Source organism: Tetrao urogallus, assembly GCF_951394365.1.
Source record: "Tetrao urogallus genome assembly, chromosome: 1".
Lineage (NCBI taxonomy): Eukaryota > Metazoa > Chordata > Aves > Galliformes > Phasianidae > Tetrao > Tetrao urogallus.
The window spans coordinates 129,426,776-129,450,714 of record NC_136813.1 but is presented as its reverse complement, the minus strand read 5'-3'; the positions used below and the strand labels follow the sequence as shown (position 1 = coordinate 129,450,714).

General features: G+C 41.4%; 1 protein-coding gene across 1 annotated transcript in view; it reads left to right on the top strand.

Annotated features, from left to right (window-relative positions):
* PDE3A (phosphodiesterase 3A) overlaps window positions 1-23,939 on the top strand; it is a gene marked incomplete at its 3' end in the record, with an annotated part of 237,920 nt that overhangs the window by 131,741 nt on the left and 82,240 nt on the right. Inside the window, exon 2 of the mRNA XM_079540152.1 lies at window positions 22,111-22,161. Within this exon, the coding sequence (XP_079396278.1) occupies window positions 22,111-22,161 (51 nt within the window). The remainder of the gene's footprint in view (window positions 1-22,110; window positions 22,162-23,939) is intronic.

Here is a 23,939-nt window from a genome sequence, read left to right as displayed (position 1 = left end):
TTTGTCGACAATGCTTTGCTCCTCTACTGTTCTCCCTTCTTACAGAAGATGGGGATGGGGAGAGGATGCACATGGGTTTGTTGCATTTATAGCCTTCAAGTGCTCTACTGTACTACTGGTGCTGCATAAATTTAAGCATAGGAGGTGATACGAAATGCCTTTTCATTCTCTCTCGCTTCTATGGTTGCAGTTTTCACCTTCAGCTGCCTATGCTGATTTTCTAAGTTTTGTTTGTTCCAATGGGTCATGCTCAGGCTGGAAGGCAATCATTATTCCAAAGTGTTAACTGCAGTGCTTATGTGGCTGTATGACTCTAAGAGTTCATGCACTGTGTTCTGATGCTCTTTTTCAAGCCATGGCTGCAGGGATCACATGAGAGGCAGGGACGTAGAAACTGCAGACTCTTCTCTGAAAAAAAAAAAAAAAAAAAAATATTATTTAAGCATTAAGAGTTTTATCAGACCAACTTCTGCAGTAATTAACCTTTCCATGGAAATACTTGCCTAATGTTTTTCAACTAACTTTCAATTGTAGTTGTTTCTGTACAAAATAAAATTATTTGCCTGTTGACTTAGCATCTGAGAAGAAAAAAAATAGGAAAAAAGGTGAGCATCTGTGCAGGGTTCCCCATCCTGTGGACTTCATGCTTTTGCATGATTTGATAACTTATGAAAAGAAGTGATAATACTGAAATTAAAAATATTACTATCCTGTAAGTTGGAAAGAGAAAGCAAAACCACAGCTTAAAAAATTGGAGCAAGTACTGAAAATATTTCATGAATGCTCCATGCCCTTTCAATTTTACACCTACAGAGTGTTTGCACTTAAAAACAGAAGCTTGAAGAGTTCCCATCTGGAAATAAACAATTGAAAGATCCAACCCTTTGTTGTTCATCACTCAGAATCATAGAATTGCTCAGGTAGGAAAAGACCTTATAGATAATCAAGCCCAACCACAACCTAACCATACTACCCTAACTCTAACAACCCTCCACTAAATCATGTCCCTGAGTACCACATCCAAACCATTTTTAAACACACCCAGGGATGGTGACTCAACCACCTCCCTGGGAAGCCTATGCCAGAGCTTAACAACCCTTTCTGTAAAGAAGCTTTTTCTGATATTCAACCTAAACCTCCCTTGGTACAACTGAGGCCATTTCCCCTTGTCCAGTCACCAGTGAGAAGAGACCAACCCCACTCTCACTGTAAGCACCTCTCAGATGTTAGAAGAGAGCAATAAGATCTCCCCTCAGCCTCCTTTTCCCCACACTGAACAGCCTGAGTTCCTTTATTCTCTCCTTGTAGTGCACATTCTTCAAGCCCTTCACAAGCCCTTGTTGCCCTCCTTTGGAAAGGGCAACTTACTGGGAGACCAAACTAAACACTGCCTACAGTATGCAAGTTCATTGGCATGGCTTTTCATCCATTGTGCTGGAAATGATCGTTCAAACCTCGATTCACTGGCCATAAAGGAGCAAACTATTCAAACAACTCAAAAAGCAAATTTCTGTCTTGCCCTCATTTTTCTGCCCCTCTTTGTCATTCTCTATTTATGGAAGAGGGTTGAAGGAGGAAAGGCAAATACATCTCTACTTCTGAGACTTTACTTGGATGGAAGAGATGTTGGATACTGTGGCCGCAGATCCAGCTTTGATCCTGCACCTATTTAAAATTTTATTTCTCTTCTCTGTGACTGCAGTACCCCAACAGCCCCAAAAACTGTCACAGTGCCTACACATTTAAAAGTAAAACAAATACACGAGGTAGAGCAAGTCTGGAGTGATAGATCATGAGGGTGGGATGGCTGTATTCCTTTAAAAAAAAAAAAAAAAAAAGGATGTCATCAGATGTGTTTGCTTTCCATTTCTGCTCTTCTACTGTCTATCTGAGAGCAGAAGGCCCAGCGGGGAGGCCTGTCGTCTCAGCCCCACTCCCTGTGGTCTCCCTCACCGCCTCTCCTCAGCCACCACTTCCCAGCCTCCAGCCTCCTGTTGGGGTGGTGACGTCAGGCCTCGTAGCAGCAACCCTGTGGCGAAGCTGTAAAGCATTATGCAGGGCGAATAAGAACTCTCTTATGAGGTTCTGCAGCTGGCTGGTTGCAGGCACATAGCAGCGGGAATGTTTTGAAAGAAAGGCACTGCTTGACAAAGAACCCAGTCTCCTGATAAAGGTTTATACTGGCACTTCCCCGTGTTTATAATACCATATGCCAGGGGCATGGCCTCTTTTTTCATCATATTGTTGTTTAACCTAATGAGCTTGTAGGTCAGGGAGTCTGAGAAGCAGAAACTTGATATCGATATTATTTTTTCCTTACGTTTCTCAGGCTGGAGTTGTGCTATTATAGCTGTGTTTCATATATAAAGTGAAGACAGTTTGTCAGGACCAATCAATTCTGTAAAGAAAGAAAATTTTACTTTTGAGAACTTTCTCAAAATTGACTAAATATCCCCTGCTTTTTTTTCTTTTTTTTTTTTTTTGGTGTAGATATTCAAGATTGTTGCTTGCTTTTTCCTATGTTAGTTTATCATTACAGGATAGTATAAGCATAGTTGTTTTCAAGGAGGATTTGGATGTTTTTAAAACCTCTTTCCCTTGCAGCCTAACCTTAGTAAGTTTTTCCTAGATCTAGGTATTAAGCCTTACATGATCGTGCTGTTCTTCTGTCAGTTACTTTGATAACTGGCACTTCAAATGCCCATATTTGAACTTTGTAGTCATTTAGAGTGATTGCTCAGTGAAATCTACAGTTCTGTCGATAGCTAGAAAGGCTTTGGGTCTGATGTGACTGCTACTTTGGGAGCTTGTTATTTTCAGGACAGTAGCCCCTGAGTTCTCCAAACTGGGATACTGCCCCTCAGAAGCTGCATAAAACCAGGACACTTCCTTCATCCCGAAAGAACTCACAGTCAAACTGAGTTTGGGCTTGAGGAAAGTTTTATTGTGAACTGTTTCAACACTACCCTCAGCCCCAAATAATATGCATGGCATGAGGGTGCATCCCTCCATTCGCTTATTCTGAAAGTTGCATTTATGGCTTTTTGCAACCGTTGGTGTTAGAGTATCTCTTCGATTGCTGGAGGCTGAACTGTGGGTACAGCGCAGGCTGTGTCCTCCTAGGGCTGTACAAATTCTCCAGCAGTACCTAGTAGTCAACCTGGTGTGACTTTTTAGCAGTCATGAGTTTGTTGGACAATGCGCTGGCAAGAAAAAAAAAAGAAAATAAAGCAGTCCTAGCTAGGAGATAGGCTATACAAAACAAACAAAACCAAAAATAAACAGCAGCAAAAGCTAGAAAGAAGCTTGGACTCTTATTTTTGCTTTCCTTACTGGCTCTTCAAGGTACAGATTATCTCTTGTTCTATACCACCTCAAGTCTCTGTAGTTATTTCTACAGCTGACTGTAAAGTACACACAAAATACTTGTGTTCTGAAAAAACCTTGGCAGTAAAATATTTGTTTTAATCATTGTATTTTTGTTTCCTTTGCTTTATCTGCTGTGTGGTAAAAACAACCTGCACAGTGAGAGTAGACTTTGCAGTTTTCAGTTTGCATTAAAAAGATATCTTTGTTTCCTTGTGCTTGCAAATGACATTGCTGAGCTATTGTGGACTATTATTTCAAATCCTTGTGCATTGCAAGTGACTTGCAGATTGCTTTTCATCTCCTTTCTCTTGGAAGGGGTGGGTGGGATCCCTTACATGAGCAATGGAGAGCCCAGAGCAAAAGGCAGAACAGCCGGGTGTTAGAGCATTGGCTGTTCTCACACCCCATCAGGCAGGCAACTGAATCACTCTGTAATTGTTTTGTAGAGTTTTTCTCAACAGAGCCATTTTTATCTATTTGAGTGAGCTTTCAGGCCTCTTTCTGTCACATGGGTGGGACAGGCTTTTTTTACCAGTCTCAGCCAAGATCTGACAAAAAATCAGAGATTAACTGCAACCTGATACAGGTGGGTCTTTGCTCTCAAGTGAAGCTGCTGCTTGCTCTTCTTCCCACTGAGACTTGGGGACAACTGTAAGAGATTGGTGAAGAAGAATGAAGCACCTAAAATTGCCCATTTAATCTCTATCTCTTGCTAGCTTGCTTAAGTATGTATCCCATGGTAGTAGGGTAGCCTTTAAAGAACAAAATAAAAACGAGAAAGCACTTTTCTATTAATTTGAGCAGTTAGGTGTATGAGGCAGGCAAATTATGAACTCTGAGCCCTCTCCATTCTCATCCTTCCTTTGTTTCTTCAGGGCAGATTTGAAGGGATGGTCATGGCCCTTTCTGGTTACTGAGGCTTAGACGATCTGATATTCAGTGAATGTTTTATTCTGCAGATGTTCCTTCCATTATGTAAGATATATATTAATTAATAATGGAAGAGTTGGAAGATTCTCTGCTCTCTTACTGTGGGTTGGAGAGGAAAATGCGTTCTCTTCTCAGTAAGCCAACCTCCCAATCCTCATGCATAACCCTCTGCAAAGGGTGGGCTGGTACTGAGTGACACAGCCAGCATATCAGATGTGTGTGATGTACACAGGAGATGTTTGGCTCAAGTCAGCATGTAAGCAGCATTAGAAAGGCTTTCTGTTGATATCTGTAGAAGTGAAATTCCTCCCTGCTATGAAATTCTAGACCTATGACTCCCCCACATGCAGCAAAATAAAAACAGCCATCTGCTTGCCATGTTCTTAGTACATTCCTCTTTGGGGTTTGTTGTTTTTTCTCCCTTCTTTCTTCCAAGAAAGTTGACATCCTACTTCCAGCCTCCTACTACTAGGATATTAACATAGATGGTAATCGAAACTAAAGACTGCTCCAGGAATAACTGCAGCCATTTTCTGTGCCACAAAGTTTAAGGAACCTGTTCTAGATGCAGGTCCCCAGGTAGAGGTGAGTCTGTAGCCAGGAGGGTCTCTGCAGGAAATGGCTATCAAGGTGCATCACAGGCAAAAAGACATGCAGACTTAGTTTCCCATCGTTTTGCACCTTGTTGCTATGTGACAGGCAGTGCCAGCTAGCTGAAGCATTTGTGCTGAGGCTGAGAGTCCTCTAAGTTTGTGCCCTAGCTCAAGCCTGCTTTTAAGTGCATATTACTTGATTCTTGTATGAGCTCCAAGGATATTCCCTCTCCTCCTCTGCCTCCCATTAAGTAACAAGATCACAGCAAACTGTTGGCCTAGATATAGCTTGCCATGCTCTATGGGTTGTAGATCAGACTCTGACCTCATTCTGTCGTTGCTCCCTGATGTCTGCATTCTGTGAAATCTGCTGGGTCCTTTCTCCCTAGGGCTGTCTCTCAATGCCATCCTATTATGCTGAGCTGCAGCATCCCCAGCCACTAACACAGGGCTGAGCTGGCTGCTGGGTGCATGCCTGGTACCCCTTGGCCTTGGGAAGGTTGACTGGTCTGGGAGGTCGGGAGTTTGGGGGCTCTCACAGCGTGGAGAGATACCCAATGGCTGGATTTTGCAGGGATTTCAGGAAAGGTTTCCAAATGCAATTTGTTGTCCAAAGGAAGTAGCTTGAATATTTTGAAATACTCTGTGAGTAAAGTTTAATTACCACCAAAGCAGAAAAACCGATTTGGGTCAGTGAACCCTTTTAAGCCTGAAACTATAGTGTGGGTTTTTCCTCTTACTTTTCAGATTTTTAATTCCAATCCTATGTAGTAAAACAAAAAATGAAATGCTGTTATTCCTAGATATGAAACGGGAGGTGCTGGTGTCCTGGAAGCGTCCTTCTGCTTCCTTCCAGTATTTGCATTCAAAATGAAATATTTTGTAAATTCATTATGGTTTCAGTTACCTCAAACTGAAACCATAATGAATTTGTGATGATATTAGAGCTATGGTATCCGTGTAGCACATTTTCAACTGTCTCTCAAGTCTCTAGCTCTTGAAATCAAAACTGAGCGTCTATTTGCGCAGCAAGTCGGTAGGAATTTCTTGATAGTCTGTCCTTTTGCAACAGCAGATAGTTAGGCAGTGGATAAGCTACTGGGTAAATTTTCACATGCTTTCTGACCTTTCTGATGCTGGCATTGGCTTGTCTTCTCAAGTAGCAACCAAGATAATCTGGCCCCTGAGATAAAGAAGAAGAGATAAAGTTATTCTTAGCAATCTCTTGCTTTGGTTTTGGCATTTTGTTCTGTCCTGTCCATCCTCCTCGCAGGGTGGAAGGATGCGGCTTGTTTGTTATGGTTGACCATATCTACAGTCCTAGCTTTCGATATTGAGCAGAGCTGAGCTTTGCCCTTCGGGGCTTTCCCACCAGCACAAGGGCAACCCGCTGTGTTCTGGAGCTGCTACAAACCTTCAGGTTTCAATCCTTGTGTTTGTTTGTTTCTCCCTTCACAGTCCTGATAGTTGGAAGGCTCCTTTCTGACAAAGAGGAAATTTATCTCTTCCTTTTTTCCCCCTCCAATTCAGATTCCAGGAACTGGAATTTCTAAGAAAACATGAAATGCTTTGAGAATTATTGTCCCTTCAGACATAATCTGTACAACTGCAGAAAATCAGCATATGCATCTTCTGTAACTTGTAATGGGAGTGTTTAGTAATACCACAGGAAGAGGTTCCAAGTATTTTGAGTTTTATCTCTCTATATTTTTATCTCCTTATTTCTTGCACCTCTGTGTTTAACACTGTAGAAAATGTTGATAGCATCATATATATGGAGAGTGAATCCTACTTTTTAGTCATAGGACCGACAAAGCATGCCATTATATACTTTAAGCAAACTGTTGCCTGGCAGCCCTCCTGCTTTTTTATGGCCGTATCTTCCTCATCTTCACGCTGCAGGTTGCCACAGAGGAGGGCATTTTCTCTTGACTGCAAATATTCACTTCTCTGCATCTTCTTGGTACAAAATCCATTTCCTCCCACGAGACTGGCTGTCACTCCCAGTCCAGCCTGAGCTTTCTTGATTTCTCCCTAACCAGCGCTGGTGTTCAACATGACCTGCCTTTCACTGAGGATGTCCCAGGACCACACCACGTGTGTTAGAGAAGAGGGGACGGATGTGGGGGAATAAAAGTATTAGGTTAGGAAAAATATTTAGTATGTATGCATTCTTGTTTATGTTCTATATTTAGGTATGAGAAGGGAAGTGATTTTTTTTCCTCTTCTGCAGCTTTCTTAAACTTATAAAGCATCTGTTCCTCAGCTCTTGTCACTGCTGCTTGAAGCAAGGTTGCTGGTGGCCCTGGTTCTCCTTTAAGGAGGCTTTATTCTGATCAAAGAACCACTGAGCCTACCAGAGGTGCACAGGCACCCTGCCTTCAACCCTCTGTTTTCCTCCTGTTTTGACACGTTTATGGAACAGGGGGTTTGGTGCTAATAAAGTGGATAAACTGCAGTTTATCTACCACTTTTCCTTTTGAAAAAGGAATTACATGGAAAAATGGAAAGGGGAAGAGAGAAAATAGTCTCCAATTCATGAAGCTCTTGTAGGGAATGCTTTTGTGCCAGAGATGCTTCATGTACCACAATCACTTGATCGCTATGAGTAAATTGGAAAGCCTCATGGGGATGCTTTATTCTCCTGGCATTTAATCTCTGCAGCCCTTCCTTCCACTGTTAATCTCTGTGTCCCAGTGTGCAGCTGAAGTGGTTTTGCCATCTTTAAAACTTGGGGAAGGTTTAGGTCAGGTTTGGAGCACAGCTGTTGATTTTCTTCTTCATTCAAGTGGTTTTCTCTAAGGCCCTCGATGAGTAGAGGATTGCGGGCTGTTCTGCTACAAGCGCAGGGGAGAAAGTTGCATTATTTTTGATCATTTGAGGTTTCCTAGCTTTCCCGTTTTACTTTACTTTAAAAAAGGAAGGCTGTTGATATTTGAAGCCTGTCCTCTCTCTGATATTTAGAGGACTGAACAGTACATTTTCCAAAAGAGTGATAAGATCTGGCAGCTGAACATGAGAATAATTCAGTTCCCTGGTGTATTGCCTTGACTCCCCCAAAAAAGAACTTGGACATAAATAGTTGGTCAAAAAGAAGCCTATGGTCTCGTCTCATGAGCTGGAGGTATTTAGTTTCTGTTCTCAGTTTTACAGAACTGTAAATGCTGGGTAAATGCCTCAGTTATCCATCTGTGAAAGGGAGATGAATCAAATGTTTTCCACAAGTTTGTATGGTGATCTGGAAATAAGTGCTTTAGAAGTGGTTGATGCTAAAATTTATCTGATTTGCAGCTGATCCTTAATAACAGTGAGAGACTCAAAGCTATCTTACAGAGTCAGGATAATTGCATTTAACCTAATCTCCTGGACAAGCCTGGTTCCCAGGCATAGGAGCAAAAACAAAGGACAACATCGGGCCATACTGCGTTGATGGAAATAGTTATTAGCATTAGTGCATCTGTCATCAATACAGATCTAGAGATCTTCAGATAGTCACAGGACCAGATCTCCTCTGCTCTTTAGCACTTAGCAGTGCTGTGTTTTTTTCTTCTCTTCCTTCTTTCCGTTTCCCCTTCCTCTTCCTCTTTTCTTTTCCTTTTCCTGTTCCCTTTCCTTTTCTTTTTCCTTCTAGCTAGAAATACAAGTACCTTTCCATCTGGACTCTCAGGATTAGGGTAAAGTGATGTATTACTGTTTACAGAAATGACACTTGCTGAAGAAAAATATATATTTTACAGAAGTTGAACATACAAAGATGAAAAAAATATTTGAGACATAGGAAGAAGTAGTTTAAATTACTTTTTCATCAAAGATGATAGGAGCTAAAGCCTTTGTAATGAGGTTGAATGGAAAAGAAAGCTCTGTTTTTGAAGGACTGCAGAACAGCTTGTCATTAGAAAAGGAAGTTCTTTTGTTGTTTTTTTTTAATCAAGTTTGTTACGGGATTTTATGTCAGCAACACACATAATCAGATTATGTGAGAAATAAATGTCTAGAAAAGAAGGGGCGAGCAGTGAAGGGGCAGGTAGTTGTTCATATGAGAGAAAGCAAATTTCAGAACTTTTCATTTGAAATAGATGAAGCTTCCTGATATGCAGCCACAGAAGTGCTTCTTAATTTTGTCAAGCGTATCTGATAAACGTAGTTTAGGCAGAAATGTTTTTTTCAATAGCAGTCACCCAAAAAAAGAATGTTTCAACAACTTTCCAGCCATCCAGTTTAGCAGAACCAAAAATGCGGTCCTGAAACAGAGAACAGGGGCAGCCATACATCTCAAGCTCACTCTTATCTTCCTACATCAAAATCCTTCTTTCTATGGGGATCCCTTTCTTGCCATGTTCTCAGTCACTCCAGAAGTCCACCCACTGTGTTCATTTGCACAGTGATATCCCCAAATGGCATATACTCTATACATCCCCTATACATGCACTACGATAGAGATTGCCACTCTTGTGGACTCTGGTTTTGCTGTTAGCAGTGTGACGCTATGGAAACACTGCCTGGGTGACCACATGGAATTAAGTGCTGGCAGACAGCGTTGCAGGGGAATGTATTTTATGATATCCCTGTAGGACAATGTGCACTGTTTTATTGCTTTAAAAATAAAATCTTAGAAATAAAGCCTTTGAAGAGATGTACTGGTTTGAAAGGCAGGATTTAAAATCATGGAAAAAAAAACTGCAGCCATTGTGAAAATGTACTTTGACTTCCAGAAACCTCCACTGAAGCTGCTCCCGTTGGAGGGGGAGAAGCGGAGTGGTGTTTCCCCCCGTACAGCACAAGCCCAGCATTCCTGTGCCTGACTTTTGTCTGTTTATATCCAGTATCTCTGCAATCCAGATGGGGAAGAGAACGTGTGACAGCGTGTGTGTGATTTGGAGCAGCAGATGGGTGCGAGTGACAAACTGTTGCGTGTGTAGGCACCTACCTAGAGATTACTCAGTCCTGCCTCTCTGTGTTGTTGTTTTGTTCCCATGCACCGTTATCAGGGAGAGTTCTGGCATGCAAGGCCTCACCTAACCTGACAAGGATCCTGAGCAGTCATCCCCATTCTGCTGTCTCTCAGTACGGCTGTCAATCAGTGATGTACTTGCCATCTGAAGGAGCACTGATTGTGTTAAAAAATGGAGAGACAGAATAACAAGGTGGGATTGACTCTGCACTGCATCTCCTCAGTAAAGATATCCTGCATTGGTGCTTTGTTGTTCCCTGTGTGGGCCTGTCATCCTGCGTTTCTTGCCCTGCTTGAGCTGCCTTTCCCTATCCTGCTCTTGCTCTGTATGCATGCTGCATAAAGAGAAAAGCAGTGGGAAGTTTGCTGAGAGAAGAGGTGGGTGTTTCTGCTGCTGTTGTACACTATGAGCTTTGATGTCCTTGCTGCATGGGCATGCCCTTATCCGCCAGTACAGGGCTTCACATTTTGTCCAAAGGCATGAAAACGATGCCACTTCCAGCAGCAGTGAAATTTACAGCCCAAACGTATTTTTATGTGCACTGGCACTCTGCATCTTTGGACAGAGAGGTCTAAAACCTGCACGTAATTCGCTCACCTGAGCCAGTCTGGTGAACGTCAGCAGGGTGAGCAGCGCTGTGGTCACACATGTGGATGTGCTCACCGTGCTAGCAATGCAGACAGTGCAGGGTTCAGAGTCTGTTCTTTCACTTCTCTGTGTGTTTGCTCTGCCAGCTCTGGTGTCAGGCTGCACTGGAGTGCCAAGGCGGAACCTCACTCTGAGACAGGGTGTCAAGCACCACCATTGGGTGTCTTGGAGCCCCTAAGTCAGAGGTGGGTAATCCAATCCTTGTGCTTTTGGTCCAAAACATACTCTGTAGCCAGGAATCTTCATGTGAATCCCTGCGTGAAATGATCATGATGACTGGGAAAGACCCCCAGTTACTGCTGGGCAGGGCTTTGATCCCACACGAGTGCCCTGCCTAGGACAGCTGGAGGAGATGCAGGAGCTGGGCTGCTGGGGAAGGGGGTGGGTGAAACATGTCGTGCTGGGAGAAGATCACTGAGCTGATTTAATTAGTTCTGTTTCACAGGATTCATTTTTGCTCGGGTCACTGCTACATTCATCTATTTGCTTTTTTCCCCCCTCTTAGCAATAGACAAATGCAGGGTGATAATTAATTTGGCAGGTTGATTGAGATTGGGCGGCGGAGAGGGAAGTTTTCCTGGGTGAGTGATGAGGCACTGCTGGTCGAGCTTAAAGTGAATAGTCTGAAATAGAAAGTAGTTAGTATAAAATCCCCCCAAGGGTGTGTTTAAGCTGGATGTACTTTGAGTTTTGACATTGAGGTTTTTTTGCAAGCTACCAGGCTGTGTGCTGCGATTTTGGGACATTTGTTAGCTGGGATCTGGCTGTTGAAATGTCAGTGCTATTCTTCTGTGTTGGGAAACCTCATAGCTAGGAAAACATGGTATTAATGATAGAAGTCTGTGTGGGTGTTAGGCTTGGAATTAGGGTTGGCAGGATGATGTTCTCTGTTTTCCAGGCAGCCCTGGGAGCCAAGGCTTCACCTGGGCAGGCACAGTGCTGCTCCCATGCTGGTGGAAGGACTGCTGGGCTGTCCTTCTAATATACTCGAGAGAGGCCTCATTCCTGATGTCTTGACATTTTTACTAATAAAGCCCTGCTCTCCCTTACTGTGCTGCTATTTATCTTAATGGGCACCAGGAAAATTATCTCCTGAAACTTAAAAAAAACCAACACCACCTTTTTATGCCTCTCTGCTTCACCTATTTTAGCCTCACCAAGGGCTGATTATCGTGATTGTTGGGCTTTGTGCTTCATACCAGTCAGACATTCAGACATCACATTACCACAATAAAGTTTGGTTTTCTCTTTTCAGTAAGTGCATGCAGTAGCAGCAGAGACCCGATTTGTTCTGCTACTTACTGGATTTCCATTTCTGTGGGGGAACGGCAGTGCAGTGCTCGTTCAGCTTCTCAGACCAAAGCGTTTGGTCCCCTTCATGCCCTTCCTTTTTGTAAGCAGCTGTCTGTTCTGGTGAGAGGTTCCAAGTTGGCAGCCATGCCAAAACACCCTCTAGTGTGCACAAAGAAAATGCAGTGGAGATGCAAGCAAGTCATGCTTCATCCTTCCCACATCAGTGTGGCTAGGTTCCCTCACAGAAGAACTACTTCTGAAGGGTAAATGTCTGCTCAAGCTTCCATACTTACTCAGTTCTAAGATTTTTGTTGTTTCTTTTTCCCCCGCTGAGATTGCCAGTAAGAATATTGATTTGACAAGGTTTTCTCTTTTCCTTTTTTTCTTCTTTTCCTATGAGGTAAATAGTTATCCACTGGGAATTGCATTGGGAAATTCCTGTTTATATATTGTGTGCCAGAAAGTACTCAACTGTTAGCTTAGTGCACTGATTGAACTAATTGAGACTCAGCTGCCTTCAATATGACCTTTTATGTTTTGAGTTAGCTTTGTAATTCACCTAATATACTGAGAGCCTGACTGAAAAACACTTAAACATCTTTCTGTTCCTTCAAATTTGCTGTGCAAATTTGATTGCTATGCAAAAAAGAATCCTCTGCATCTTCAAGGAACTGATTTTTCAGGAAGCAGGTGGTCACAGAATCATAGAATGACAATCACAGAACAGTTTAGGTTGTAGGGGACCTCAAAAATAATCCAGTTCCACACTCCTGTCGTGGGCAGGGCTGCCACCCACTGGATCAGGCTGCCCAGGGCCCCATCCAACTTGGCCTTGCAGAGATGGAGCATCCACAACTTCTCTGTGCAGTCTGTGTTACTGCCTTACTACACTCTGAGTAAAAAAATTCCTTCTAAAATCTGATCTAAATCGCTCCTCTTTTAGTTTAAAGCCATTCTTCCTTGTTCTGTTAGTATCAGACTATGTAACAAGTTGGCTCCTCTCCAGCTTATAAGCCCAAGGCTGCAGTTATCTTTTCCAAGCTCAACAAGCCAAACTCCCTCAGCTTTCTTCATAGGTGAGGTGAGCCATCTCTCTGATAATCTTTGTGGCCCCTCGGAACTCACACTGTGTGTAGGTCGGCAACAAAGAATATTTTGCCTTCAAAGTTTTTGTCGAGTAACAACAGAAAGTGCAGAAAAACTGTATAGTAAACTGGAATTTCTGAAAAGATTGAGAGGAAAAACTAAAGCAAAAACAGTATGAGTAACATATATTACGCAGTAGATTTCTGGTAGAAGTGTTCAGATTCCTTGAAAAAAGAAAAAAGAAAAAAATCAGGATTACATACCTAAAATGTGCTTTCAGGCTGTATGCTGGCTTTGCTGCAGCTGCTAGCAAGCTTTATCAAGCCTGTGCCAGGTTTGGTATTGTGACTGGTGTTCTTAATGCGTAGTTAATGATTCCCAATGGAAAAAAGTAAATAAGCTTTCTGACTTTTTTGAGGAACTTAATTACACTAGAATGGACTTGACTGTGTAGCTTTGAAATCCAGTCATTTACTGTGTCTACTCTGAATAGAAAGCAAGGTTTAAATAGTAATTTTTTTCTTCTTTTTAATTTTCAATTCTTGCTCTTTTGCCAGCTTGCTGGTAGACTTAGGAGTCTTGGTAGTGCTGCATTTTCCTGACACTCCCATACCAAGGAATCTTCTTCCATGTGTTACTGTCAGTGAATTATGGCCATGGCTAAGGCAGGAAAATGTCAGAGGCTCATTTTTTATTTCACTAGAACAGATATTTTTTCTAGAGCTTTAGTTTTCATCACAGTGCTCAGAATGGGAAAGTGAGTAAATGGAAAATTTGGTGAATGGTTTGGCTTGTTGAATACTTATCCACCAGGTCAACATGCCAATTATTCATCCACCGGATCAGTTTAAGTGGATAAGAAATCTGCTTATGGTCATTTAAGTTGTTTTGTTCATTCATTACGGAAATCTTTTAAATATCCAGATAAGACTATTAACTTAGGAAGCCTTTGCTAGAAGAAATCTGTTCCACATCTGCATTCATAACAGATCCACATCTGTTCCATACTTAGAGGGTCACTGAATTAAAACAGTTGCTTTTCTTTAAAAATAACAACAAAAAAAGAAATCCAGATCTTTTCTGTAGTTTCTTACAGCTTTGCCTTCAAAACCCGTTGTTTAAAATCCCTTTTGATGTATGAAAGATTAATAGGTACCTGAGAAATTCAATGGTAGGACTGAAAATAAGAAAAACCTGTAGAGATTTGTTTTACTACTCTCATCTGTTTAAGTAGTTGTGACAAAAATTTATATAAATCCAGAGACGGGGTGTGGAGGTGGATATTCCCCTGCCTTTTCTTTTTCCCACCTACATTTTTTATTTCACTTCATGCTACTGAAAGCTAAACCTGCTCATTTCAAAAGATGGCAGGGAGCAATGGGCACAGGAGTTCCCTGCCGGGCCACTTTGCTTTGCCATACATCTCCCTGCTTCCATGCAATGAAGCCAGCATCCCTGAAGAAGTCAGATGCAGTTTATTGTCTGGAAATACTCTAAAAGGTCATACGCTGCCATGAGAAAAGTTCTCAAAAATGTAGTCTCTCTCGCTGTCTCGCCCAGCGCCAGATATGATCTCATGGCTTTTATTCCTTTGGAGCAGAGTCCCTTGGTAAGCACTCAGAATGGTTTCTTCTCATGCCTTTCTGGTTGTCCTCCTCTGCCACAGCATCCACCCAACTTGCACACTGCCCTGCTTTCTCCCTTCCATTCTGCCATCGTGGCTCTGTGTCATGTTCTCTTCCTGCTGCATGTGTCTTTCCCTGGCACTCCAGATTCACCCCCTGCCTATAGGGGATGCTCCTGTGAGGAAACTCCCCGGGCCTGTTCTTCCACCTCCCTGTCCCTGCCTGCAGTTCCAAGCAGCACCAAGATCCAAAGCAAAGCATTTTTTCTGGCTGCGCCTTGATTTAAAAATTGTATCTCTCTTCCAGCTGTTGTCCAGGAGCCCACAAACATTTGAAATGACTTATTTGATGAGGAGGCAGCTGAAAGTCTGTTTTTTTTCTACATAATTTATTCATTTAATTAGCTAGTTGTCTTTTTCGTTTTGACTCGTATGTTTACTTTCTTTAACCAGCCTCAGAACAGGGGCTGACCTTGATGGTTCACAGGGCTGTGAAGCATTGGGAGCATTTGTGTGGAGAGTTTTCTTCCCACCGATAGCACAGCCAGAGCGATCAATGGGGCAAGCATGTGGCTCCCAGCTCTGGCTCTGACAGCTCATGCATGTAGCTGACCCTGGAAGCTGGTGAGCAGCGGAGGGAAAGGGATTGTTTCCCAAGTATTGGAGCATTCTGCTGTCTGTGTGTCATGCCCTTATGTGTCCGTGTACATACATGCTCATCATGCAGCAAGGATGGTGTCCACACCAAAGCGATGCTCCGTAAGTCAGCGAGATCAGTAGATGACATTGTTTAGTACCAGCAGAGCACAGGGATCAGCCTGTTGCATAGAAGGAGTTCCATTCAAAGTAGCATGTACAAAAAAATATGTACTTGACTCCTCTAAGAAATGTTTCTTCTAATATGCAATCAAGGATATAATTTATAATTTGTGCTTTTTTTTTTTTTTTTGCTTTTTTTTTTTTTTTTTTGTCACTGAAGAAGAAATGTATTGGGAACATTTTGTGCCTACATGCTGTTAACAAATAGTTTCTTTTTACCAGTGGAAATATGATCCAGACCGAAGCGTAGCTAATATCCATTCAGTCAGAGAATATGTATCAGACTGTGCAGCATTCAGCGCGAGCTGTAAGGAGGCAGTGTCAAAGAACTCAACAGTGAGACACTGTTTTACATCCTCAACATGCTCATTCAACAAAATCTCTTCCAAAGAGGGAAGATGTTATGCTCATGTTTATATACAGGCTCTGCTCTTTGGCAAAGGTTGAGGCCAGGTGCCAGCCTGTAAAATGGTTGGATGCTCCTATCTAGCGCTGCTGGACACTGGTTCCCAAAGTATAAGCAACTCCTAAAATTGCTGGCTGACACCCAGCCAGGACTTCTCAGAAGTTCATCAGCAATTAATTTTACTGCTGCTGCATGTCCTGAATACTAATAGGAGTGATAAAAAGGCAGTTTTTTCAGGTCCTCAGCTGTTCTGAGGAGCTTGGGTTATCCTATTTGTGTATTGCAGACAGTTCACCAGAGAATATTGGATGCCGACTGGTTGGCTTGCAGTCAGATGGGGCAGAGGACCTGTTTCTCTAGCATTCCTGTGCTCTGCTTTGTACTCACCTTTCATAGCCATCACTATTTAATTATCTTTATAGCTGTAAAAATACTGTGTATTTGTGAATGTGTGCCAAATACAATTCCAGAGCAATAGACTCTGTAATCTGAATAGAATTAGAGTAGGCTCTGAATTGGTTTAAAGTCCTCTATTAAACATTAAGTATTTCTGCTTCACTGGTTCTCAGAAATACTTAACATGAAAAGATTTGCTCATTCCCGCTAATAAAATTCTGTTCAGTATTATATTTACTTAAATTAAAAAAAAAAACAAAAAAACTGTGGTTTCCAAACGCTGTTGCTTTCTGCTACTGGTTTCCTTCCCCTTTTTAATAATGTATATGAAACTGCTTATATTTTAAATGCTTTATTCCCCCCACCTGCTATTTATACCTAATTATACAAGCTATGTTACTAAGAATATGCCTTTTCTATCTTTTTTTTTTTTTATGTCATAGCATAGTTAGTAGTATTCTCAGTTCAGAGGTGCCAAAATTAAAACCAAGGCCAGAAAAGACAATGAAGGGAATAACAAGACCTAAAAAAAGGTTTATGAAGATTTGACTTGTCATTCTCCACTTTCTCTTTTGATTTATTCAGATCTTTTGCAGTATGCCTAGTTCACATTTGCCTGCAGTTCTTTAGTACTGAAGAGGGTTAGAAATATGGCTTATGAATTTTAATGAAAGTTGAGATTTTTATGTAATCGTGTACTGGGAGTTTCACTAAATCTCCAAATAGAAGTGCACTTAAAGAGGTGAGAGCTGAGCCAAAGATGCTAATTTTTCTACTTTAGCATAGGTATCTCAGCCCCTCATGCTGTTCCTTATTCCTTTGCAGGTATAATTGCACTAGTGTACATCTGGTTTGCATACTAATTTTAGTTTTACAGCCACAAAGTCTGGAGAATTCGTAGTGTTTATAGGAAAAAAAAACAAAAACCTTCACTTTACTGCACAGGATTCCACCTTAAATATAGAGTGAACTAGCTCTGTTTCACACCTCTTTCTCTCTGTGACTATGATTTTGATGTTAGGGTCTTTCCATTCTTGTCCTCCTCCATTCCTGACCCTCATGTCTCATGATCCAGGAGAGAGAGAGAGGCTGTTTTCCCTATGGACCTGTTAGCTAATTTGTAGGGTAGAGCAAGCCAGTTGGCTTCCATGGAGCCCATCTTTTTAAGCATTCTTGAACATGCAGGAGTTGTTCTTGCTATTGAAAGTAGCCTTTCTCTTTGAGTTAAAACTGTCAGATCTAGGCTTCCAGGACAGTTTTGGATGAAATTCAAAGTAGGTGCTTGCCTTCTGAGCAAGATAAACTTCATGTCCGCATATTTGAGCTTGATTTTGGCTTTATCCTACCTTTTCTGCTGCTGGTACGCTTAACTCCAGCATGGTCAGTAATTGAGTAATCTGAAGTCATTTACCATGACTCTGGACCAAATCAATTCCTAGTAGTTTGGTGAGGAAATTGGAGGGTCTGGAACAAACCCTTCTGTTAGTGATAAACATAAATCCTTCTACTTCCAAATGTGCTTTTATGTCTGCCTCTCTGTTTACTTGCACACACCAATTAAATACTTTTTTTCCGCTCATATTCTGGTTTCAGAAGATTGACTCTGACTCAGGTAGTTTATGTGTGTTCTCTCTGTTTCTGACTGTTGTCATTATGGCTAACAAACTAGAAGGCTGTGCTGCCATTCAGCAAGACCTGGACAGGCTGTAGAGTTGGGCGGAGACCTGATGAAATTCAGCAAGGGCAAATAGGGTCTGAACCTGGGGAGGAATAACTGCATGCATAAGTACAGATTTAGGAAAGGAGCTGGAAAAGAGCTTTGCAGAGAAGAACCTGGACATTCTGGTTGATAACAGGTTGGCCATGAGCTGACAGTGTGCTCTTGTGGCCAAGAAGGCCAGAGGTATCCTGTGGTATGTTAAAAAGAGCATTGAGGGAGGTGATACTCCACCTCTCTGTCTTGGTAAGGCCACATCTGGAGTTCTGTGTCCAGTTCTGGGCTCCTTTGTTCAGGAACGACAAGAAACTTCTGGAGAGGGGCCAAAGGGCAACAACGATGATGAGGGACGTGGAGTATCTCCCTTCTGAGGAAGGGCTGAGAAACCTGGGACTGTTCAGACTGGAGAAGAGAAGGCTGAGAGGGGGTCTATCAATGCTTATAAATATCTAATGAGGGGGAGTTAAGTGGATGATGCCAGGCTCTTTTCAGTGGTGCCCAGAAGCAAAAACAGGGGCAATGGGCAGAAACTGGAGCATAGGAAGTTTTATCTGAATGTGAGGGTATTTTTAAGGTAACAGAGCACTGAAACAGACTGGCCAGAGAGATCATGGAGCTCCTTTCTCTGGAGATACTGAAAACCTGTCTGGATGCATTCCTTTGTCATCCACTCAAGGGAACCTGCTTTAGCAGCAGAGTTGAACTGCCTTTCCAGAGGTCCCTTCCAACCCATACAGTTCATTTAGCGCAGTGTGGCGTACTGAGCTAAAGGGTGTCATACCTATGCAATTGTACCTCTGTAGGTTGTTGTAGGTTGACTTGACAGAGATTTTGTTACAATAGTTTTATGTTTGTTTTCTGTCTAAAAAATTAAAGCCATTCTGTATTTTTTTTAATTCCTTCACTCCTTGGTTACTGTGAACCATTGCAAATATGCCAAGAACATTCTAGCATGACTTGAAAACTGTTTTCTAGAGTGTGAGGAAGAAATGTATTTTAAAGCCAAGCAAATATTGGTAGATTACAAAAATCAGAGGAAAAATGTTGACTTTATAGAGTCGTATATTTTATTACTATGCTTAAGAACTGTTTAGAGTTGACAAGAGCTCATAGTAGGCCAGAACTCCTCTTTTCCTTCTTTATGTTCCTCAATTTAGCTGGTAACAACCAGAGGATAATTCAGTAGAAGTTACTGGCTTAGTACGTGACATTTAAAGAGAGAACGACAATGTAGCAATTGTTTTACACTAGGGGCAATTGATCTATCAGCAAAAAATACAAATACATCTGATTCCATGAAGACACATTTGTGGAGAAATTAAATGAAATATGGATTCATGGATGTAGCAGTTTGCTAATAAAACAGTACCAGATTCATTGCCAAAATAAGCAAGGGGTTGCTCTACTGGTCCCAATACATTTATCACAGGTCACCCCGTTGGTGACTTTGTCCTCTCTTCAGTAAGTGATTTTGGTAGCTAAATGCTGAAAAGTAGAGAATGGAATAGTTGTTAGAGGCAATGGACTATCATCTTGCAGGTCGTTTCCAACCTTGCGATTCTATGATTCTGTGATTCTGTGATCTTAGCTGCCTTATTTGACCTGACCAAAAGGTCCTTGAAAGACACAGGAGAAGCATCAAGGCACTACAGGGGTGTAGTGAGGCCAAGGAATTGCAGGAGATTGCTCCAGGAGCTGTCCGAGATGTGAAGCATCAGACTGTGACTCAGGAACGGGGTGAACGAGTTGTGCTTGAAGTCACTGCATGTAGAAAAGGTCTGGATGTGAGCTTGAGGATTGGTGGTAGTCACAGGTAACCACCTGAGCTTGACACTTAACTGCGTTTCTTAATCTTCATGGTGTTAGTTAGGCCATCATTTGCTCTTCAATAGACTGTGGACTTGGTGAGGATAGGAGCATAAAAATCCTTGCAGTGGGATCTCATGCTGAGTTGTATTTTGAGGGTGTGATAAGTGCTTCCAGGCGTCTGTAAGAGAACCACAACAACCACAGTCAGACCTGTAGCATTATGCCTTTTTTCTTAACTGTGAAATGGCGTCTATTTTGTGTTAAGTTCATTGTTAAACATTATTGGTAAAGATATCCTTTATCATACTGGAAGTAGCAGGTGGTCAGCTTCATGCCAAATTACTTTTTCTTCAGCCAAGCAAATGAAAAAGGCGGATACCACTTCCCTGAAACAGAAGAGATGTTGGTACCGATGTGCAGGAGACAGAGAGGCAGCATAGGTATGAGGGTCTGAGCAGAAATTCTGTGAGGCACATAGCCTTTATTGAATACATCTCTTGTATCTTTTCCATACTGATCATTTACCAAGAAGCCAGCTTTCATAAACATCAAAGCTCTGTTTAATACAGAGATGAGCAAACACTATAGTATGGAGAAACTGTCAGGAAACCTGACACAGCCAGTATTTCCACCAACAGAATATGAGAAAGAAAAACAATTGCATTAAAACAAGGTTAGTCATAAGACTGTATTAGTTTGGTTTTTTTTACAGCATGAAACTTCTGATCTTTGATACTTACCTGTGTGGCTAGTTTATCTCAAATTATGGGAGTGGGCAATTATATGTAGTAAGTTACAGAAAAGAAGGTGGCTAAGAACAGTTGATGGAGAAGATACAAATTTCATATGAGATGTCTCTGCCTTTCGTCTTTTTTCAAAAGTATTTTTAGTCTCTTTTGTCTTAGGATGAATGTTTTGCAATAAGCATAGGTTGTAAATCTCTTTGCTTACCTCTAATGTGGAAGAAGGCATTTCCTTTACGAAGGAATTCTGGGGGAGGGGAAAGGAAGAAGAAAATGCTTACAACTGCAAGTCACCGAGTGTCATATTAACCCTCCTGTTGTCATCACTGTATTTTAATATTTGCATTAATCTGTGCTTTTCTGGGTAAAGCGAAGCTTACCCAGAAGATATCCCTAGGCAACTGAGGAACAGTGAGCTCCTGGGCTGGCATGTGTGTTGGCAGAACACTGAGAAGTACGACCTTTGTGCTGGACAGCGTGGGCAGCACCACACTGTGCCTGGTCACTCGCTGGGGCCTTCCTAGGTTTTTTGTCAGGCTTGAGAATAGCTTTGGTGTCAGTAGTTCACGTTTGCACGTAACCTGCAGGTACATATAGAAGTAATGAAGCCTACCGCATATCTTCTCTCCTCTTTTCTGTTCCCTCATCATTCCTGTGGAAAGAACAAATGTATACAAACTGTATGCTGATTAGAGAAAGAGAGTGAGTGTCTGTATTATTTTACTGTTATCATAAGATCATAGAATGGGTTGGATTGGAAGGAACCTCGAGGATCATCGAGTCCCAACCCCCTGCCACGGGCATGGCTGCCAGGTGGTAGTGCTAGATCAGATTGCCCAGGGCCCCATGCAACCTAGCCTTGAACACCTGCAGGGACGGAGCATCTACAGCCTCACCTGGCAACCTGTTCCAGCACCTCACTTCTCAGTAAAAAATTTCCCCTTACATCATTATGAATTGTATAAAGGTGTATGAAGTATATTATGAAGTGTAATAGAAAAAGATGAAGACTCTTTTCTGCTGGGGTCCATCTTACACAGTTCAACACCTGAATACTTTTCACAACACAGCCTGCTGGAGTACTTTGCAGAGGATTTGAGAGCTTAAGTTGGGCTGTAATTAATGCTTCTCTTCTCTTTAACTCAAGAGCCGCGTACTACCATCACATGTCTTCGTAATTTCCACAAGAATCATCATCTCTATACCCTGTCTTTACTTTCCTGTTATGCAGTGACTCCCAACTTTCCTTTTGAGGATGTACCTCTACTCATTTATTACCTTGAGGAGTTCTAGAATAATTCAGTGGTGAAACAAAATTAAAGCTGTCACTGATTTTCATGCCTGGTATAAAAAAAATACACTGTGACTTAACAAAGAGTCCACTGGATTTGGTGATCTCATTGAAATGTCAGCTCTCCTTTTGCCAGTTCTACTGCAAACATTTGGCAAACACTGAATCTGACAGTGGAAATTTTATTGGCACGAGCAGTGTCGTGCTCATGGTGATGCTCGATGTGATTTGACCATACAGGTACAAACTTACAATGACACCTCTGAAGACTTCTCACTCTCATCATGAAGCTAAAAGCGATGTGAATTAAATCATAAAAGATTTTTTTTTTCCTCTCAAAGGAAATTTTTGATGAACATCAAAGCGTGAATGTTTCAAAGCAAATTGGTGCAATTTATCACTTACCTGTGCTTTTCTTTGTGATTTATTTTTAGCTCATGGGACATTCTGAATGGGATCACAAACGAGGACCCAGAGGATCACAGGTCAGTTACTTGATATTGTGTATTTCTTTTTGTAAGTCTGAGGTATTCAAGCAAGTTTTCTAAGATTGACAAAATTGTTCATTTTATTAATATGTGAAAGATTGAATCAGTAGAAAAAAAGTATAAAACTGTCATAGCTTTCTCTACTGTAATTTCTGAGCTCTAATCCAAGCAGTTGAATCAAGCAGAGCTGAGTATTACAGCAGAAAGAAGTTTATTTTAGTATCAGAAAGATGTATCACATGTGCTGAAAAAGCATTTCTTATCCTACTATATTCATCAAAATAGCAACACAAAGGAATTCAATTTCAAATAAAGTGTGTTCTTTCAAAAAATCCTGACAAACTTGTAAAACTTGGATGGCTTTCTCATCTTCTTCAATAATAAAGGGATTAGTGGTGTTAGAACTGTACAGGGAGGTGGGGGGAAACTATGCGTAGCTGCTGGTTTGCTGTTGACTCATCGCTGAAAGGAAGTTATGCTATTACGGTTAATAGCATCACGCTGAAACTCTTTACAATTATCTGTAGAATTAGAATTACTGCAAGGGAGATACTGCTACAAATACGATGCTCATGAATTTTCATGCTTGGGAAAAGCAATATCGCCCGTCTGGTACTGAAATTATATACATACGCTATTAGGGCTTCTGTATTTTAGATCTGCTTTTCAGATGAAAGATTTGTGAACATCTAAGTCTAAATAGATAATAAACAAGCCCTGCTGCTATGAAGCTACCTGGCTATTTGCAGCCTTGATTTCAATAGGGTAGTTATTGGAGTATCCTTCATCTTCTCCCTTGCAAAAATCACTGGAGAAGCAGCCTTTTTATTGACAAAATATTGTATATGAATCTGAAAGCTGCTACATGTTTTGTTAATATACACGGTTTGCTGTTTCCAGTGCAGAGCTCTTTTACTAAACCATCCTTTTACTTTCTTGCCCTTGTGATTGTAGAATTGTACATTTTTTCCCTAAAATTTTTAGTCTTTTGCCTCACATCTTACTTCAAATCCATCTTGAAATTTGCAGGATGTTTAGCATTTCATTATACAGTATAAGGCGGATTAAGAGCTGATTTTTCCCTAAGAGCAAGCTAGTTTGTGATGGAAAGATAGAAATTTCAGTAAATTCTATCCAGTTGTTTGAGAACTTTTCAAAACTGTTATGTCATGGTAACCCCTGAAAGTGTGTTCCTTCAAAACTGAAGAAAACCGGAGGAGGAAAATAAACTTTTTACACAGGTAGATAGTGGTAGGGCGGTTTAAACTCAAAGAGGGGAGATTTAGATTAGGGAGTGAATTTTTCACTGAAAGGGTGGTGAGGTGTTGGAACAGGTTGTCCAGAGAGGTTGTGATTGCCCTGTCCCAGGAGGTGTTCAAGCCCAGGTTGGATGGGGCCATGGGCAATCTGATCTAATGCCTGATTTAGTGGTTGACAGCTCTGTTTTTGGCATGGAGATTGAAACTATATGATCTTTGAGGTAGGTCCTTTCCTATCCAAGCCATTCTATGATTCTATGGTTCTCTGAAAATCTGTGTAGGTATTCATCTTTAAGTACATAGTTTTGATCAAGTTATTTCTCAGTACTCTTTTATTTCATTTTTTCCATGTGTGGGTGCTTTCCAAACTTCTACAAAGTATTATAAATCTTGGAAGAATGTTGTAAATCTGTCAATCAGTATATGCCACAGAAATGTTACGGGATCTTGAATAAGGCGAGGGGAAAAAAAAAAGGATCCAAGCTCTCTAAGCAGCATGTGGTGTCATAATACTCT